Genomic DNA, 21,851 nt, shown 5'->3' on the forward strand with positions numbered 1-21,851 from the left:
CGGAGAGCAAATTTATCCTAAAACCACCGGTGGTAGATGTCCCCGTTTTCCACCTATTTTTCCCGCTCATCCCCTTCCACTCTACCAAACCGCACAGCTCTGCTATGTATGTGTGTGTTGGTGGTTATCCCGAGCCGATTTTCACCCGGCCAAGGGCCTTGACAGAAATTAATAAAATCATTACCGCTTAGCCCGGAGAAAACCGGTACACGCTATATCTATGTCACTGCGCCACCGTTGTTTCGCTGCATTTAAAACGCACCATGTAGGTGAGGGAGTTGGTGAAAGGGGTTTGCCAGTTCCAGCCGGCGTTCTGCACCCTTTTGCCAGCAGCGTATTGTGCACCGAAGGTATGCACCACCCTTTAGCGAGCGCACACACACACACATACTTACGCTCGATCTACTGCGGTGCAACGACGTACGGGAGCGAAATTAATTATCAGTTCAATTATCGTTAGTATGAAAATGTGTCCCGGTGTATTCGGTGCGCCGGCACGGGAAAGAGAGGCACGGGCTGGCAACTAGCACACAGAAACGTACGCAACACACCCAGCACCGCCAGCGTATGTAGTAAAGGTGCGGGGTACTAAGCGCCAGAAAATATGCTCGGATACCGTTGACTAGCCGCGGTGCAAATTCGGTGCAAAATTAAATATCAACAGCATTGATCGGCAGCAGCAGCAGCAGCATTTCTCCGTCGTGCCAGCTGCAGCCGTTGGAAAACGCATCCTCCAATGCTTGGTGTGTGTGGCTGCACCACCACGACTCTACGGCAGACAGTTGTGTGGTACCGCAATAGGTACGGCAAATGGCAAAACAATAATAGACAAAACAATGCGCCAACCAAAGCCGACATCAAACGGTAAATGTTTGATAAACTGCAGCCGGCGGTAAAGGAACGGGCTGGTACGAGAGGTATGATGAATTTCCCCAAAAAAAAGTGTCCTCGGTACCCTCGAAAGTTCACGAACAAACCCCCTTTTTGGTGGATATACCATCCAGACTGAGGCACAGTGAACGATCACCGTCGAGACTAGAACGTCAACGATGGGAAGCTCCACCCGTTGGGACCCCGTTGGGCTGGGGTTTTCGGTCGGGCAACATCAAATACGCTGCTGGGGAACGCTTTAATCGATCCGGAGCGATACACCAGCCGTGATCGATATTGTCGTCTGTCCGGGAGCGCGAGTTGATAAGTTAGAGGGATTATACATTTTGAAATGGTTTTTATTCGGAAAAGGAAGTTAAAAACCGTTAAAACTAACGTTGAAGCAATGAGATGAACAAAGAGTACTAAAATGCGTGCAGTGAGATTGCATACTTTCAGGCGTTCTTTGGTGCAAGCGAGAAATGCTGCACATTTTCCAATGTTTAGTACAAGGATGAAAGTAAAACAGATAGTAAACTTTAATTTAGGAATCATAGATAAATCTTTCTTGAATTTTATGTAAATAGTAAAAAAAATATTCAAATAAAAAACTAGCAAATTTCTTCTTCAGCGTCAGTGCCAGTAAATGACATTTAGCTAACAAAATATAAAAAGATTGTAGATTAATATATTACAAACTCACTCGAAATTAAAATATCGTTGCTGTGAATAGCTACTGAATCCATATCCATACAGGATACTGGAACACCTATCCCGGCTGGTGTATACCGGTGAACCTTTGGCTCAAATTCCCACAGGTACACTTCAATGGAACCCAAAACCCGTCCCCCAACTAACCAGCTCAGAGCGAGTAAAATCCTTTGGTCGTTCATTTCCGTTCCACCCGATGGAAGCTTTACGCACGTTAGTTTCCCCCCAGCAGAAGCGAGCGATCCGACGATTCGTTTCGATCAATTTTGTCATCAATCGATAATTTTCGGTCCGCTGACAATATTTGTTGTAGTTTGGCTTCTTTTTTTATCGCATGTATCTGAATTTTTCGCAATGTTGTTTAGCCGACAGCCACTGCTACATGCTACATGCAACGAAAAGAGAAGTGCGTCTGCTTTTTTATCTACTGCATGCATACAACGCGAATGCCGCCAGAAGCCAGTGTAGAGGGACAATGTTTCGATAACGTAATTTTGCTGCTGGAATGAAAAGGGAGCATTTTTTGTGCTCAGTTTCATTCTGTAGGCCCGAGCCCCGCAGACGGTTTTATTAGTAGCATATTTTTATTTTTAGCGCGCACCAGCACTGACCTGTGCATGCAAATAAACACACAAAGGCACTGCTGCGCACCTTGCAGTAGTAGTGCATGGGGTTTTTTATGGCAACAATTGGATGGAATACACCTAACAGACGAAAGGGATAGGATCAATTTAAATTGATCGCGGGAGAGGGAGACAAAGATAGCCTAAATTAAGTTATCCTGCCTCACATTGTGACGAATTGAATTACGCCAATAAATATTGTCAATATGCAATAAGCTTTTACAATAAAGTGCAGACGAATCATGCAGTACTCGTACAAAGTTTCAGGCACATTTGAATTATGCGCTATAAAAACAATCTGTGTTAAGATCTTTTAATTCACACAATACGAGCTATACAGTGGTTCATGTAACTTAAATCAAATTGCATCTAGAAGAAAATACGGAAAAGCACTTTGAATGATGCACTTATGTGTAGCAATCTTACCGAGTGATTCGTCGAAGCAGAATTTTTCCTCAATACAATTCCAGTAAAAGTCTTCCCAGCAGCTAAAAATACTGAAAAATATAAAAGAGAATAAGAAACTGCATTACAAGGACACACGAGAAATGTGAAGTTTGTTTAATTTGGTAAAGATTAATTTTGTTAAAGAAGTAGTCTCTATGTAGGTTAAATTGTTTGTTTTTTCTCTACTCCAGCTATGAGTTTGATGAGGTTACAATGTGTAGAACGTCAATATGTTAAGCAAACACAAATATTGGGGACTTTTACGATACTAGCCCGCTATGTTATATGTATAGAGATTGACACGGCTAAAATCATACCAATCCACCATAAAAAAACCACACATAAAACTATATTTTCAGAATATTTTAGATTATAGATTGTTTCAGCCAGAAAAATATGTAAACAAACGCTAATTCGTCGTAGGCTCGATCAGGTAAGCTTATGCATAATTTATTTATTTATTTAGTTTTTGCAGATTCGAAAATATTTTTCCAAGAAAGGATACCAAGAACTGTTTGATTTGATGTTTTTAAATGTATAGTATAGTATTAAAACCCATTCAAATAGAAAAAAAATGAATGAAATCGATTTTAAAATGCATCATTGGTTGCACACAAATGATAAAATCCAAAATGACGGAACGTTATTGTCAAATGGATACAATTCAGCCTGTCAGCTGTTTGCATTGTATAGCAGTTTTCGAGCCACTATCAAAGTAGGTATAGTATACAGGAGGGCTTGAGGCCCAAGGTTTATGTATTTAGAAGGTTGGTTTTGATCGCTTCTGCTTCTGAATGAAGATATTATGTTTTGTGTACTCGTCAAACTACCAGAAAGCCAGTTTGAGCAAAAGTTTTCACCCGCACCGTCAAAAAGTGACATTCAAATTTCGTTTTAAAAACTTTTGACTGTTTTGACATTTTTTCGAGCAGATATTCGAATCTGATTCTAGCTTTGAAGCTAAAACCGCAGGTTAGTTTTGTGTGTGGTTTTGTTTGGAGTGTTGACATGATTTCAGCCTCCAACTGTCAAACTCCATATAAAAAGCTGACTTGTTTCGTGAAGGGCCCCATAGTCAGTTGGTAAACAGTTGTTTTGTGCAGCTCTCTAGCGTCTAGTGAAATTTTAGTTTTGTTCATGAACAGCTGTTAAACCTATAGTTATTGATTAAAGTAGTAATCGTGCACCGTTATCCGTGTAAATTAATTAACTGTCCGGTCCCGAGCTGCCCGGATAATCGACGTTCTACTGTAATTACATTGTACTTTATTTGTAAGCATTAATTAATTTATCAATTTATTATTTTACTATCCAAAACAAAGAATTTTGACATATTATCACAAATCTTAATTGTGAATCTGTACTAAAGATAAAAGCAAGCAAACATTTTATTTAATGATAAGTGAAAACATACCGTTAAAGCAACGAAAAATGTAAATACAATCAAAAATATGTTGAAAATCGGTCATTCAAATAGTTTTTCTTTAACCAAATTAATTATACTAATTTTAATCCAGCTCCAACTTACCATTTGCAGCACATGTTTGCTTCTTCTTACGCTTGGTTCAAGCTACCGACTACAAGTAAACGTACCATTCGCCTTTTCTGAACGCACAACAAATTAACACCAAAACTTTACACAACACAAGTGGTGGAATAAGGTTCACTTTCTAACACTATTGCACTACTAATACAATCATTTGGTGGCACTCGGATACTGATGTTGCTAAAGATTGAACAGAACGGAGCTTTTGTAAAACTATCACAGACTTTACACACTGGGTGAAAAATAATCAGTTCAACCCTGCTAGCGAATTCAATTTCATCGTTTCCGTCTGGAGCTGGTGCACCACATTCTTTTTGCGCTGACCCGATTATACTGAGATCAACTGCACCGCGATTAGCCAGCAGCTGAGCAGATGCGAATCTGTGAACGAAATAAGCAAAAAGAAAAACAACCATCATGAGTACTGTGTGTTTCTGCTGCAAAATATTTGATTTCTTTATTGAACGAACCAAACCTCAAACCAAACAATCACGGCCACAGCGCCAGACGGGAATGACTGGGGCAGGATGGTATCGTAAATCAGTCACATGGTCGCCGACAGCCGATAATGACAACAAAGCAAAGAACAGCACACAGCCAGTTAGACATACCTTCGGTACAGATTTCACTCAGCAGTGACGAAAACGCGTACCGAAACCCTTACCTTCCGAAATTGTTAATACTCCTCCGAAAGTTGAATTTGCTTGTGTATGTATGTAGGGGGTAGAGTAGAGACGCACAAGCATACTGATAATGAAAAATACGCTCCGCATTCCGATACCCGTACCCGTTATTGTTGGCGCCTTGTGGCACAGGGTAGACAAACCCGTGTACAATATTCACAAACGAGGACGCCTAACGTTTATGGGAACACGGAGCAACAATACCAGCCTAAATAATTACAGTGAACAGTCCACATGGCGAGCTCGATCTGTGCTCAATCCGTTCACTCGTAAAGTTCTTTCCCGGACAAATTGTATGTAGCCCATTGCATTTTTTTTTTGCATGTTTTTAGTTATTCTTTTAGTTTACTGTTTTTTTTTTTTATTAATTATAGTTTAATTTTGTGGTTTGAATGGAAACTAGTCGTGCTACAACAGGCTACAACTACTAAAGTGTTAAATTTGTTTTATTTTGATGTAATGTCAATAAAAATATCGATTCAATAATAATTTATGAACCGATAACGAGTGTTGCAAAAGGGAAAAATATTTTCCTTGGTCGTGAAAGGGTTAACGAAAGTATTTTAAGTCTACTTGTAAATAAGTCGGTCAGATATTAGTCTGTAACATCCTTGAAAATCGTACTATATATACATAAATGGAAAAAATATTTTAAAAAAATAGAAAAAAAGCAAGAAATGTGTTGCCATCCCTAGAATTTCATGTGAGTGCCGTACGTTCCCGCTACGAACAGATTCAATAATACCAGCCAATAACTGTGCAAAAATAACATTTTTAAACGATTAAAAAAAACTCAAAAACTAAAAATAGTGCATAGAAATGGTGAATCTTTAAGGGACCGCTAGCCTAGAGAAATATGCATGTTGAGGAAAATTAATGCTAAAAAAAATATGAAAATTATGAAGTATCCAAGAAACCACGGGAAAACATGGAACATCCTTGGACCAATAATGTTGTAAACTATCATCCAAAAAATTATCTTACATAATTTCGGCTGCTTTATCTTAGATAAATCGCATATGCTGCTTGAATAATATTCGCCTTAGGAAGACATCTTCATCTTGAAGAGACATAAAATGTATGGAATATGACGGGACCGTGAAAATGTTCATTTTAAAGAACCAATTCATCTTGCAGAGACTTCATATTAAAGAGATTTCACTGTATTCAAAATAAGTAAATGTAATGCAAAGCAATGTTAGTATGGCAATTATGGGTCAGTTATTTAAGTAATACCAAAATAATAATAATTAAAAACAATAATAATAACTTATTATTTTCCTAAATTTAAAAATATTATAACACATTTCACAAATTTCTTACAAATTTATTTTGTTTAAAGTAACTATAGCAATTTTGCGCCATATAAAAATAAGATATAAGAATTGTATTTTGTTATCCGTTTTTTTTATTTGTAAAATTTTAAAACTTAGATTAATTCTTGGAAAATACCTCTGGGAATAAACTCGCTCTTCTTTTGTTTGATATTTTGAGTAAAATATTGAGGCATGGACATTTTGCTCCAGCCTCCCATACGCAAAAAAGTCACACACTCAATCCTTATCGAATCAAATACTAATCGTGTGTACCCGTGTGTGCAAACTGTAGTGATGTGCTGTCAGTTAGTTAATGTAATAAGATTGTTGTAAATAAATATATCCTAATTGTAAAGGTAAACAAAGGCTTGCTAGAAGTATTTTTTCTACAGAAAAATAAATTACAAAACAATGAACACAAAGACACAAACTTGGCTAGAGGCAATACAATCTCCCCGTTTAAAATACTCTCGTTAAAGATACAAATTGTAATTACACTGAAAGATTTTCAATCCAGATAATGAAAGCCCACAAATCCTTGGTTGCAGCGGTAGGGCTATCTCCGTTGCACTTAACTGCAACTGCATCGTAACTGTGCTGCGGGCAACAGATTACAATGTATGCGGTTTCTGAAGCGGTGGAAGCAGTAAATTGAATCACCATTTCAAGCCATTTTCAAGATGACACAAAATGATGAGAAGATGTCCGTAGTATTGTACTCGGGCAGACACGGCTCTGCGAACAAAAGCACCAAGATTCCTATGGATAATTCATTATCAAAGTGTAACTGAATGTTGCTCCCTTTTATGGTCCGCATTACGTATTTACAGCATACACCCATTTCTAGCGACAGACACACTTGCAACAAACGCAGCTCTTTCCCCCGCAGGTCATCATCACCATGACAATCAGCGAAGTGTCCTAGTGACGTGTTGTCGGGCTGTAAACTTGATTCCTTTAATTACTGCCAACCAGCCCTGGCGCGGAGGTCACACGCGATTTCCGGGCCAGTGTACCGACAAGCTCGATGGCCGCACGGCACCAACCAACCATCCAACCAGGCAACAACTGTTTGCTCGAAATCAGAAGGCGAGGAGAAGCATATTGTTTGTTCGTTTGCAGCCCACAGTTAATTTGATTAGCGGTAGTAGCTCCCGCTCGGGCTCCTCCGTCATCGCGCTCCTGGTTCGCATGGGGAAGGTATATTTTTCCTTCCCATTTCGCCCCTCCCGAACACCACGTTGCAAAGCTGTTTACATGCCGAATTTATACCGATTGCCTGTGCCCATTTGAGTGCACTTTTTTCTGTACAGGAGGTTCCTTTCGTTTCGCTTTTTTGATGTTGTTGTGTGAAAACGAATAAATATTTAACTTAGCAAGTGTTTCACACTGCACTTCCGCGCTGCCTTGGGGCTGTGCATTTGCCCAGCGAACATCGCAATAGCACCGCCCAATGGTAGTGATTTGAGCAAATATATACAAAAAATCACCCCCAGCTGTTAAAAGCTTTAGCAAAAAAATGGGTGGAAAATGTCACATACGTAGCTGATCTGATGAATTAACGAGCAACATACATGCATGTAAGGAAAGAAAGAGAAAAACTGCTGGGGGGCTGCCGCAAACAATGAGCATGTAAGAAATTATGATTTAAATAAACAAAACGAGTTATTAAGAGCGAAATTTGTTTGCAGTTGTGAAGGATTCGGTTGGCTCATAAATTCGAATTAAACATCAAACGTTTTGATTTTCAGGAAGTCCCCGAGATACCAGGTAGTACCTCTGCGAAATGCGCAATGCATTTTATAATTTTATAATTATTTGAAGAAGGTTTAAAATTGAAATATACGGTCAGAATTACATCGAATAATTAATTTATTGGCTGAAACAAGTCAAGCCAAATTACACGAAAATTTAATGATATTTTCCGCTGGTAACCATGAATTTTGAAATACGTGGACACTCGAGATACGCGGTATTTTGTGGGTGTTTTCGGGCGCTCATTAATACTATATCTAGGGCACCATATGTTTAATTTTATCCTTTCCACAAAAGTGGAACTTAAATTGTATATTTCCACTCTTCAATATTATAGTTATTTGTTAAATAATGATTCAGTAGCTTGTACGTTATTGAAGCTACCTTGTTATCCCTTTTTTATACAGACTTTGTAACAGTTGTGACGTTTGCCTGTATTATTTTAGTAATATTTTAGTTTTTATGATAAATTTTAGTACAATGTGAATTACGCATTGCGAAGGTATTCGTAACTCCGCATAAGCCGCAAATCATATTTTATGGATAAAATATCCCTAAATTGTGATAATTGCGAATAACACAAACAATAAGTCAGAACAATTGCCATTATTATTTTTTTAATTTCAAGATCTGCCTAAAATCCAGGAGCCTATATAAACTATCTAATTTTCGCTGGGCAAATAATTATCAAAATAAGTATACTAGTAAGAACTCCACAAGAATTAATGGTTCCTCCAAAAATCTATTATTGGGGGCGTCGTTTACGATATCATCCAGCTGTTTTATGTGGAGTTTGATATTTGACGGCTGAAATCATCTCAACACTCCATACAAAACCACACACAAAAATTGCCTTAGTATTTCAGCCTTAAAAATATGTAAACAAACGCCGATTCGTCTCGCGCGCGATCTGGCTAGCAGCTAGCTCATGAAGGAATGATTTTTTTGCCGATGGATAAATAGTGAACCAAGAGAGGTTTAAACTTGTTTGGATCAATTTTTGTAAGTTGAATAGAAGTACTATTACTCATTTCAAACAGAAAAAAGATAACAGCACAACTTTGAAATGCATCTTCGTTTGTACAAAATTGCAGATATCCAATATGGCGGATCGTAACTGTTACATGGATACAACCCGGATGATGAAAACTGTCCACTAACAGGCTGAAATTTCAGCTCGTTGGGTGAAAAATAGAAAAGGCCTGATTAACTATTATTTCATTATTACTCAAAAGCAGTAATGCTCTAAATATCGTAATCAGCACGTCGTAAAGAAGAAGTATTTTTCAATAATATAAAGAACAAAATTTTCTGCTCTCTTACATGAATCTAATTTTATTTCCATACAGCTGTGATGAGTCATCGCTTTTCTAACTTGAAATCTTACAAAGTTTGTGCATGTGTCAAGCATATAATAATCAATATACAAGTTGAAAAACACTATGACGATGATTGACTAACCCCTTTAAAATACAGTTGCTACCGTAATCATGTTCAAACCATTTAACGTACTCTTCCTTTTGTACACGCATTCAATTTAATTTAAAATTAATTAACCCATCATGAAACTTATTCAATTAGCCAAAACCGATGTGTGAAGAAAACCCGCCATTTGCTTACCCCGATACGACAACCCGATGTAGTTGAAGAGTGCAACAAACGCAACAACTTCAGGTGCACATAATCAGACCCCGCTGGCGTACCGGGACGCGCATTAAAAGTTACTCGTTTGCTGCCATTACGCTGCCGTGCTACGTGATAAAGCGTCCAGCGTCCCGGGGGGAGGGACACTCTTTACAAAACACCGTACACACTCGGTAGTAGAAAATAAATTTCAAACCAAACCGAAAAACACACCACACGCTTAAGCCACCGTCCCTTACAACCGTTGCCCGGTGTTAGCAGATCGATAAGTAGCATCGCACGGACAGGCTCGCCCGTTTCCGTCCGATTGCTAGCGCTGAACACTAATTTCCGTATCACGTTTATCTGTCAGCCCCCCCGCCTCCTCCCCCATCCCGTTCGCCCACCGTCTACGTCGATGGTTCTGTTTCAAGGTTTTCGTCCGCCTGGAACCGCCTGGAAAGATTGGTCAGCTGCCCAATCTGTCAGAGACACACAGACACCGTGCGTGCGTGGGGGCACCTCGTTTGGACGTGACCGATTTGACATCGGCAATTCGTTGCTAATCAATCAGTGACGGACGGTGAGATTGCCCGAGATCACCGGTACCACCGTGCATCCGGAAAGGCACAAAGCTACTTACGTACGCCCGGTTTCGGCGTACCCGCGGAAAAGGTCACGTGAGCATCATTAGTGGCAGAAGCTGCAAGTGCCGAGCAGTTGCCGGAGCGTAGCGTAGCGGATTTGTCCGGCAAGGATTTATGCGAGTTACGCTACGGCCAAAAGCTCTTTCGGGGGCTCGGCGTTTGGCCCAAATTTGTTGCTAGTCGTAGAGTCACTTTCCGCGGGCAGGAACACGCAAAACCCTCCGCCCCATCGCACAAATCATCGCTCACACCAGGTGCGCGCATGAGTGTGGGTGTCTGTGTGTCTGTGTGTATGCCGTTTTATGCTTCATGCATAGGTTTCGTTTTAAGCAGCACCGGACGCACCCCAGAACGCCATCCCGCAGCAGATCGAACTAATGCTTGATGTCAGTTTGATAACCCGTTACGGTCAACTACCGTTCTGAGCAGACCTTACTATTCCGCTTCCCTCTGCGCAGTCCCAAACCCTGCCACATTTGCCCGCCGCTAGTCGTTGTTTGCTTTTATGCTCATTTATTTTTCCCAAACTAATGGCAAACGCATCCTGACGGGTTCTACAGCCGGCACGAAACGAGAGACACAACTTTGCTGTGAAGCAGAGAACTGTGTAATAGCAGCAGTTTTGGGAGTCGGCGATAACACCTGCACCCACAGAGAGCCACAGCAAGCGGCGGCAAACACTGCGACCAACTGCGGTGCATACGTAATGGACACATGGCCACCGACACAGCATCTGTCTGCATTGCACGGGGCGCCCCGTTCCCTCTGCTTTTCGGTTGGTGCCCGCATAAAAGGATAGTTTGTTTATTTATCGCTCAATTTGTACTAACCGAACCGCAGCGAACTGGAGTGTGTGTATGTGTGTGTGGGTGTGTATCGCGTGACCAAAAAACCACACACACACAGTACTGTGAAGGGAGTGATTCCTTCTAATTTAAATTGAAATTTGATTTTCGGTCGGAACTTTCGTTTGTTTTAATAGAGTGAATGATTGTAAGTTGGTATAGACAGAGAGAGAGAGTTTACTGAGAACCCTCCTGATCGGAAAAGTTTTCTTAAAGTGTGCTAAATTAATTGAATTTCTCGAATTGGCCAAATCATGGACAAAATCAAGATAACACAATTAAATATATATCAAGATTAACAGACCAAGTAACGTTAAAAATGAAGTTCACACAGCGTTAGATATAAACAATTCTGCAAGATTCAATCTATACCGAGTTGCAAATGGAGCAAAAATGAAGATGTCCTTTCAACATCTTGCTAATCTTGCACACTGAGGCCTAAGCCATGCAGGAGCCATAAGATATTTATCAATCAGTTCTACCTGGGATCAAATCTCATTAGGATTAGGTTCAAACATTTCTGATGTGAATTTTTAACATCCTAATTAAATTGAAAGAATATAGAAAAAGGAAAAAAAATCACAACAAATATATGAAATTAGTGAAATGGCACATTTGTTACCCATTGCCTACAATCTGCTAGTTCAGAATTGCCTAAATGTTGGCCCAAACATACCGAACGAGTTTGATTTGTGTTTTATTTTTCATAGAACAAATACACGAAGGAACTGTGCCAGGCTTTGTTCCTCAATTATATCTGCTAGTTCAGTTTTGCCTAAATGTTGGCCCAAACATACCGAACGAGTTTGATTTGTGTTTTAATAACTTCAGCAGCGTATAAAAAACTTTCACCGTGTATTGCAGTATAGTCCGTTCAGTGATTGAATATGCGCAGGTTGTTTGGAAGCCATCTTCTTAGCGCTTATCTGACCGCATCGAGCCAATACAGCGCAGACTCACCCGTTATGCTTTACGTCTTCTTTCATGGCAACCAGGCAGTCAATATCCATCCCAAGAAGCACGCCTAAAGTATCTTGGGTTGAAAAAAAAAGCTCAGTGACAGGCGTTGTATAGCGCAGTAAATGTTAATTGGAGGTCTCCTAACGGGGAACATCGACTGTCCATCTTTACTCCAACGACTGGACATCTATGCTCCAACGGCCCCTAAACGTTCGCGACCTCTGCTTAATGTCCCTCGTCGTCGAACGTACTATGGCTAAGGAGACCCTATAATCTTTATGTGCAGGGCTTTTTACGAAGTCTACCAATTTTTCTATTTTGATGCGTCGCTAAGTCGTTTAAAAACCACATTTGCGCCAGGATATAGTCGAGTTATGTTTGTAACCTAAGTTAAGTTTACATCTAAGAAAATTCATCAGGACTATAACTGTCCATTGAATAAAGGTTTAATAATAATAATAATATATATCGCCCTTTGAACTGACCCCACACGAGTGGCCGTTCTGGAAAAGATTCTGAAGTTTATCGCTCTTGAAACTAATCTTAAACCCATGAAAATCTTATAACTGATTCCGAATATGTACCGATCTTGGAACTGTATCTAATGCCTATATCTATAACGTTACTGGTATTTCAAAAAGCTGATATGCAATGTAAACATATTACGTGAACAAAATCGCAACTAAATCCTTTAAGAACTTCAACATCAAGCATTTCGTTATTTTTTGGTCAACAGTTCATCATTTATTCTAAATTTGTTAACTTTCCTTATAAAAAATTACTCTTTTTTGAGTAATTATCGAAAGCGGATGTGGTATCTCCCTCAATCCTTTAGATGTCCTGTCCTAAATTTAGATGACCCGTCAGATATTTCACCTGTAAAATAGTTCACTTCCGCTGTATATGGCCGTACGGTTATACCCTAAATATGCACAGGAAATGATTGTATACTCGAGCCTAATTAGAACCGAACCATCCAACCAAACCCTGGAACCAAACGTATGTTCCAATAGTCCGTAGTAGTGATGACCCAAAAAGCAGAGATTCAGCCTAGAAATGCTGAGAGTTAACAGAGTAAAAATCGGTACGAATAGTTAGGTTAAAACTGTTTCATTAATATCATGGAGATATCTTCAAAAAATGCGAATAAGCGCAATTATTCATGTTTAATGATCAATATGAGCTCAATGCAATGGTTCAATTTTATTTTTACAATAACGTCGTCAATTGGGTGACGAACATGTTTCAGGACGCCGTTTCGATCAAGCCTTAACTTCAACCTCCCCTCGTGTAAGTTAAGCTCGCGAAACATTACCCAATAAAATTTCAACCAAAAGCCCAGAAAGGTAACGCAAAACCAATCGCTAGCATATGCTTTTTGAGGTTTGTGTGTTTGTGTGTAACTGCAATAATAATGGCAGCGGCAAAAGCACAACCGGAAAGTGCCACAGCACAGCAGTAACGCACTTGCTTCGTTCGCCCCGGTCGCAATAAAATTATGAATATTATTAATTATAATTATTAATTATGCATGTGAAATTTTAATGTTTTCATTAAAACCAGACGCACTCGGTGCATCGCGGTGCAATCACCGCAAAACGCAAATGGACCACACCTCCGCCATGTTTCCGCCACGACACGACAACGCCACCACCACCAAACAAAAGCACACACGCCAGCCCTAAAGCGCAGGCACCAGAGCACACGAGTTCCGAATGCAGCGGTGGTTGTAGAATTCATGATTTGCGCCCCAACTCCCATCCCACATGGCGCACTTGTGTGTCCAGCGTACACCCTCCTCCTGGCACTGGCACAATTTTCCAATATGGCCCCTGTACATTTCCGCTTCCGGAAATGGAGCACATAAGCGTACTTCACCCACAGCGCGACAAAAGTCCACCACCGCACACACTGCCCCCCCGTGGTGTGCCTATTTTTTGTCGCACCGCACCGCAACCAACGCTGCCAAAAATATATTCACCAGGGCCAGTAGTATAATTGCACTCGGAACTGTGTTGTATGGCAAACAGGAATTTTACCGGCAGTTAAACTGCTCCAAAAAGGGGGTTCCGCTGCGTAGCGTGTACATCCCTCTATAGTGGGTGCAGCGGTAAGGAAAACGGACTGGCACTACTGACCCCGGGGCCTTAGCGGGGGAGGGAAATCGGTTTGTATGATGCTTTTAAAATGCTCGTCGAACAACAACGGCACCACACTGCTCCGACCCACCACCACCATCCGTTCAAACTTCCAACTTCAAAAGCCTACCTGCGCCTCTATGGCGGTAGAAAATTGGTCGAACAAATTGTTGACGATCCTTCGCGCCCGCTTAAACGAGTGAAACGTAAACACAGTTGTCCGATTCCGTAGCACTAGAACACACACTATTCACTGAAGCAAAGCACTGTGTCCCTTTCTTGCTCATACTCTCTCTCCCTCTACTGTAGCTGTCAACGTTCAATGCATTCGGAATGAGCATGGCCTACTAATAGTGCTGTGAGCTTTACCTCATTGACATTCCTGTTAGAAATAGGACCATTATCTACGCGTGTTAGCATCTCGACAAACAAGTTTGGAGGAGAGTTTTTGTTTTGTTTTCATTTGCGCATAATTTGTATAAACCAAACTGATTCTACTTACCATTTTCTCTTACTCTTAACTTCTAACTATCACTGGGGACTGATAGCCCCTGATCATTTATTTATTGGTTAACTCTCGGCGTTATACTCAGTTCTGTATGTGCACACACTTATACTAAGGACGGGCTACATGGTATGCTTTTGAATTAATATTACCAGAACGGCAGGATGCAAATTTCAAATCAGTTTGATCGATTATAATCTAGTTGAACTTTTCAGTTCCCTTTTTTAAGTCATCATGCACCACGTCACGTGCAAGACTTCCTCACCAAAGTCAAATAATGTTTATACGTTTTTATGAAAGCTGTTTGTACATTGGGCGAAATCCTCAGACTGAAAGCGTATTGAGCTTCGTTATTCGTCAAACTTTCGCGTAAATTTAGCGTAAACAAATACATCGAAGAACATTAAACACTAGCGTATTGTTACTCAATTCCTTCATTTCGTGAACGTTTTTTTTACAAAAGATAGTCTTTTGGAATTATTAACGAAGACGGCTACATCGATCAAGACCAATAGACAGCAATAGACAAAGAAGGTAAAAAAAACAAAGCATAATCCCAATAGACATTTTCGAGCATGAATAATCAGGAATTTGAGCAAATTCCCTAAAACTGGAGCCTTAAACTTCCCTTAAACTGCACCAGTTTAAGGGAATTCAGAAAAAAGTCCTTTAAAACCAACTGTGATGCGGCTTTTTCGTTACTTTCTTCTAGATACGCTCGGAAATAATGTTTCCAATCGTTATAGTTGGTCATGTACCCATTTTATACTTAAATAAAACCCATTTTTTATAGAATAACGTCACACAAAATGAGCTTTTGTATTTCATCAAAAAACCGTAGCTATGAATAAAAAATGAGCTCGACGGCATCATCCATCGATAGAGGAACGTCTAATTTACGAACACACCAAATCTTGGCGCTTTCAACACACTTGATCACACAAAAATCAATAATTTCAGGTGTACCAATAAACAACTGTCCACTTGTTTATAACAATAGTCGTTTTCAATAGACACCGCTGTCTACCACTTGCTCACACGTCAGATGGTGTAAGCTACTCAGTCCAATTCAATAACACAATTTTCGCCTTCGATTGCACAACGGTCGGATTCGGCACGGTTTCTTGTGGTTGTTGAATAATTAACAAAATTCATGTTTTGATTTATTGAAATGTATGGTTTATACTGCATATTTCTTGAATAAAAGAAATGTGTTTGAAAATGTTTTGTTTTTGCAAAATTTGTCAAAACAAAACAAACAATGCCGGATCTGACAGTTGCTACTCGAAGGCGAAAATTGTGTTATTGAATTGGACTGAGTAGCTTACACCATCTGACGTGTGAGCAAGTGGTAGACAGCGGTGTCTATTGAAAACGACTATTGTTATAAACAAGAGGACAGTTGTTTATTATGCTGGTAAACCCTGTAAGATCATCTCATGTAATACTGATCCCATCACGGAAATTTCGTGTGCAGACAATTAGCGCATGATAGGTTTGTTCAATAGCATCGTAATTGTAAAGATTAGATTAGACAACATTTAATCTGTTTAATGGAATCTAGCATGGTATCGAACCACTTCTACATTCCTAACACAAAACAAGTGGCACAAAACAACATTCCTAACACAAAAAAATATGCCTTAAGACGACGGATGGCAATACTAATTATGATAACGATTAGGAATATAAACGTAAAACAACAATATGGATGTAAGAATACACAAAAACGTAATTAGATTCTTTAACTTTTTTTAACTAACTTCATCTCCCTCTAAGGGTTTTATGGAGTACTGTGACTTTGTTAACATGGGGTAATACACAGGAAAAGTTTGTTCAATAATTCGAAGCTCTTTCCCGACCATCCCTCAACAAGGATATGTTAGAACAAAATCAATCAAAATCAAACTGAACAATAATCTCTCGCACGTTCGGGCGCAAACCAAAAACATTCCAAATCCAAACCCTATTTGCACAGCAATTTGTACGCACTCTGCGCGTGTTTGTGCAATTTTAATCAAATGCACTGGTTTAGAGTGTTCGGTATAGAAATGATTAGATGCACGGGGGCGACCCTCTCAGTGTTGCCAAAAAAAAAAACAAAAACATTCATACACTTATCTGGACTCATTAACGGTCAGGTAAATGCAACCAGCAGTCCCATATCGCGATCCATTCCTCGGTCACTTCCCGCGAGAGAGCGAGAGCTTAAGTGGCTTCCACTGCAGGCACGCAGAGATGCAAGCGGTTTCAATGATGTTGATTTAATGTGCTTAAATTTTTAACCACTTGCGACCAGTTCGGCGTAGCCAGGCAGCAGCACTCCAAATACATAAAAGACACTGATTCTGATAGCTTCATTCTAAAGCTGCCACACACACTCACACCACAGGTTGCTGCTTTTTGTAGAACGGTAAAATCAACATACGTGCGATAAAAATAAATATTTAACCTCAGTGCGGAGGCTCGGTGCGTATTCCGAGCACGGTGAGTACATCCTTCTCATTTTGCAATCCATTGCACAGTTGAGCAGGATCGACCTGCTTTCATGGATGACTCTTGTTAATGAAACATTTCCAACCGAACGCCGATCGAACGCTAACGTGATTCGAGATTTGGGGTTTGAATGGGAATATTTAAGGACCACTCTTGCTCGTACCATTGCGTCATCATCAGCAATACTCTCGATCCAGCATCATATGTGGCACTTGAATAGAAATAACTTGCAGGTAGGATTTGTCTGTTATGAAACAACAAGTGTAGTGCTGTGAGGTTTTGCTGCAATCGTGTGCACCGACAAACACTGCAGTGCAATGCAGCTCGGATGAACTCGGATATTCAGCCCCAGCTACAAAGCCATCATCACCGCCTATTTAATCTATCGGTAAAAAACAGCAGCCAACCAACATCATCATCAACGGACCAACATTTTCTCACCCTTCTAAATGCGTGGGAATTTCCTAGCCTAATGCATCACCTTTTACCTTAACATTGGCTGGCAATCGTTCCATCGCGAACGGTGCAATTTATTTGTATGTGTGTGTATTTTTTTTTAAAGCTTGCATCAGCATTTTGTAAGCTCACACTGTACACTTCCTTACCATGCCATACCGAACTTGAACTTGAATTCCACGATCCGTTTCCGGTAGATGCATGCGAAATGCCGGCGTTGTTTTATGCCACGGTCGTGTGCCTTTTTACGCCGCTGCAAAGCAAAACAATTCAGCACCAGCCGGCAGGGCACGTGGAACTAATGCAAATCAGGCGTGACTCTTCCGCAAGCGTTTTGCCATTGTTTCATGGCAAGCATACTCCACGAAACGAAAACAAACATATCCGCACAAATAACCAAACGAGTTTTGTCGAACGAATTGACTGGTGTGTGACTGATGCTGCAAATAGTGAAACGATTTTCAATTGAATCCATTTAAAATGTTTTGGGTCAGCGTGTCATTCGTAGAATCGTTGTATTTTTTTAACCAATCTCAGCGATATTCAATGCATTCTTTGTAATAAAGAAACCGATGTTGAAGATTCAATACCGGAAAAAGAACAAACAAACAAATAAATCTTTTTAATGAAAATAAAAATTAATCAAGGAGTTCATTATACAAAAAACAAGAAATGAAAGAAGACATTATTATTATAATAATAAATAATGAGATAATGGAATAAACATTATAATTACACATTAAACAGTACATTTAAAAAAGAAGTTAATAGAAAAGATAAATTCCTTAACGAGTTACATATAAACTGAATTTTTAAATTGGGAAAATAAATCATATTTTAGTTTGTTATGTTTATTTGAGCGTTTAATGAAGAAAGCGGGCTTTTTCTTGTAAATTTACGTTTTATTTAAAGTAATATGTTTTAACAGCCGAAAAAATTGCACACATACTATTGTTGAATGACTTTTTAACATCATGTTTTCTGAATACAGTCAAAATTCAAAAGTTTAACGCTCGATAGTTGGCTGACAGTTCAATTGAAAAGCTGGCGTTTGTATGGAAAAACCATGTTTTAGACAAATTTACAAAAATCTCATGGCCTGCCGAGAATAATTTCAGATTTTTTTTTTTGGAAAACCGTGCCAACTAAAAAGCACATATTCAATAGTTGGCAGGGAATCGCAATTCAACCAATGAGTTCAGACTGTACTATGTTAGTTGTCATACTCGTTCAGTTTACAGGGTTTTCCAAGTCAGATTCGAATGTAAACATTGTTATTCACCGCGTGCAAGATGTTAATCTACATCAATCTGACATTTCATTTTCATCACAATAACTTTTATTTTCTCCAACACGACTCAAGCTGGATTGAGTTTCACAGTTCTTTATTATGTGTTGAAAATCATGTGTTGAAACTGAAATTTCATTTTGAAGCAAATAAACCATTTGACAACTGTTGAAAAACATTTTAGATGCGGTGAATAACAATGTTTACACTTGAAACTGACTTGGAAAACCCTGTATCTTGTTCGTCATATTTTTTCTAGTTTTGACGTAATCAAATATAATTATTATTTCTTATTATTATCTATTGTTTTCCTAAAATTACTTTTCTATTACTGTTTTCTATTACTTTGATTTTGAAGAATTCTTAAATTTTTGAATTTTTTTAAAGAATTGTACAATATTTTTCATTTTGAACCCCGTTTTACAGATAAAAAGGAGAATCTCACATTTAAAATGTCTACGTAGTAAACGTAGTTAAAACGTATAGAAGCTTCTTATTACCTCAGCAATGCTTTCATAACCATCTCAGCACCGGACGTTCGATGTACAACATGTTTGCTCCAACACCTTGTTACACTTTCAGACAGTTTCTAACAAAACGAACCGAACCAAAACATAGGCCCCCATACCGTCGCGTATGTTGCTGTAAGGCACACATCACAGTACAGAGTAATGGAAGCTATAATGCTGATGGATTGCCCTCGCCACACACGCTCGAGGCTGTTTGTCTTTCGGCGGCGCGTCTTTGGTTGCAGATTATTTCCACCGACAACCCCGAGCGCTCGTCAAAGCGACCTTACTGGTTTACGTTACGTTCCATTCAGGCACGCACGGCCCGGGTAAGAAATGCAACAAACGGGCAGCAAACTTCGTACGTAAGTTCTCCATCATAATGTACGAGCGCGGCCCGAAAAATAAAGCCAATGTTGCCGAATGTACTTCCCCAGCGATACCCGTCTAGAAGCATCGCTACAATTGTTCGCCGCAATGTTGCGCTCGATGCCGCCGTCGCTGTGTGACGAAAAAGTTACATTAGCATTGATGGTTTCACCTTGAAAGAGGCCCCAGCACGGTTTAGTCATGTCGGGTACCGTCACACAGGTGGGCGCGTCTTTCGTACGGGGGTTGAAGGGCGCTGGATGACGGAGGGTTAGTAAAAGAAACTTCGTACCGCGAAGCTCTTTAATCGAAGCGTCTCAAGTCGCTTGACGGTATGATCGCGCATCGCGCCCACCTAGGGTTGAATATGTCTGAGACACCCAGCCAGCTGCTGCCGGCTCGCCGGCAAATATGGAAAGCACTTCGAGCGGAATGGTGATAATTATTCTCGGAAATATTCATAAACATCGTACGCGAAACGAGACGAAACGTCTGCAAACATAGACAGATGGTGATGCCGGCTACGAATGTAAGAATAATATGAAATGTAGAAATTGGCGGAGGCACACACGTCAAGTGTTGCTATTTTGGTCGGAGCTTTTAGTTTGTGCGGAGGTATTATTTGATAATTTAATTTTGAAACGGATGCGATGGATTAAAGCGGCTGCGGCGATTGTGGCAATTCCAGAGTAGAATATTTTAAAGAAATTTAGATATTTGTAATCGATACAAATATGTTGCTATTTTAGCTCAATAATACAAGAAATATATTTCCATTTGATTAAAATATTAGAGGGGTTTCCATGGGTTCTCATAGTTGTGGGACACTTCCTTGGCTCTTTCTTATGACAAGTGAACTTTATGTGATGGAAATTGGACTCTATGGCACCCTTTTTGGACAAGCTCCTTGGAAATTCCTATTAGATTTGTCCAACAAAGATACTATAGGAGTCCAATTCCCGCTACATTAAATTCATTTCACGTAAGAAATAAACAATAAAGTTTCCCACAGCTATGAGAACTCCTGGAAAACCCTGTATTTAATATTATTTATTCATTATTCCCCTTTAAGTCAAACATTGCACTCGCTTGTTCGGCCTGGGTTTTATGAGGTATAAAAAAATCATTAACAATATCAAAGATGGTAACACAAACAATCTAATAAAACAATCCGAGTGGCCAAGTAGCTATTACGATATGCAACTGATCTGATGTTCAATGTCCATATTGAAGGAAGTAAGAAAACTATTGTTTGAAACAACTATTGTTCAAATTAGTTTTACATTTTAAAATAAATAAAGTGTGGCGACTTTACCAAAACCCATGAAATGAATTCAATTAATGAATATACAAAACATAGCTAAACACAGCAATAATCAAATAAATGTATGCAAGTTGAAAAGAAATTTTTAATTCAAACACTGTATAAAGTAAAACATAAAAAAAAAACATTTCTACAAAAAAAACGAAAATATCGTTTCAATTCTAAGCCATACGGTCATTTTAACAACTTGTCTTGAATAAAAAAAAGTTGTATTAATATACATCGTGCTCAAACAGCAAACGCCAAATGAAACAATGAAAAGCAAATTATTAAAGATAAGTTTAAAAACACATTTCTCGATGACGATACAACTTTAAGCACTTGACTAAAAATCTTCCAGCGTAATGAACAACTCCGTTTTTTCTTCTCTCTCTCTTTCTCTCAGCAACAAAGCACATTAAGTAGGTCATCTGAATTCTAAAGCAAATTCAATCAACCTGAAAAAATGGTCCAACAATACCATTTCATTTCGAAGTTTTCCTCAAGTCGAGCTACTGATTATTACACCCATTGCGTAACAAAAGGCAATTCCCTTGTTTTTCTCCAAATTTCAGTCCCAAGAAAGGGTTACGCTCTGCCTCACATGCGCTGCCAAATTGTTCGATCGCACGTAAAGTAAAGAATAGCTCTCAGCTGCCTAATGGTAAGTACGGTTGGTTTACACATCCATCTAGGGCCGCCGGGGGGAGAAATGCTCCTTAAATCGTATTTTGCTAGCTGAGCCAATACAAGTTACACTT

At 39.4% G+C, this 21,851-nt stretch overlaps 1 protein-coding gene across 3 annotated transcripts in view; it reads right to left on the reverse strand.

The window, feature by feature from the left end:
- The window catches only part of LOC120902882, a 46,755-nt gene that overhangs the window by 9,263 nt on the left and 15,641 nt on the right, over nt 1-21,851 (reverse strand). For 2 of the 3 annotated variants that reach the window (XM_040311959.1, XM_040311960.1), the window contains exons 3-4: nt 4,180-4,578; nt 2,631-2,701 (exon numbers count right to left, since the gene is read on the reverse strand). In XM_040311959.1, coding sequence (XP_040167893.1) covers nt 2,631-2,701; nt 4,180-4,193 — 85 coding nt within the window. In that variant the 5' untranslated portion in view covers nt 4,194-4,578. The remainder of the gene's footprint in view (nt 1-2,630; nt 2,702-4,179; nt 4,579-21,851) is intronic. The other variant, XM_040311961.1, reaches the window with a different exon arrangement.

Source organism: Anopheles arabiensis, chromosome 3 (assembly GCF_016920715.1).
Source record: "Anopheles arabiensis isolate DONGOLA chromosome 3, AaraD3, whole genome shotgun sequence".
NCBI classification, from domain to species: domain Eukaryota; kingdom Metazoa; phylum Arthropoda; class Insecta; order Diptera; family Culicidae; genus Anopheles; species Anopheles arabiensis.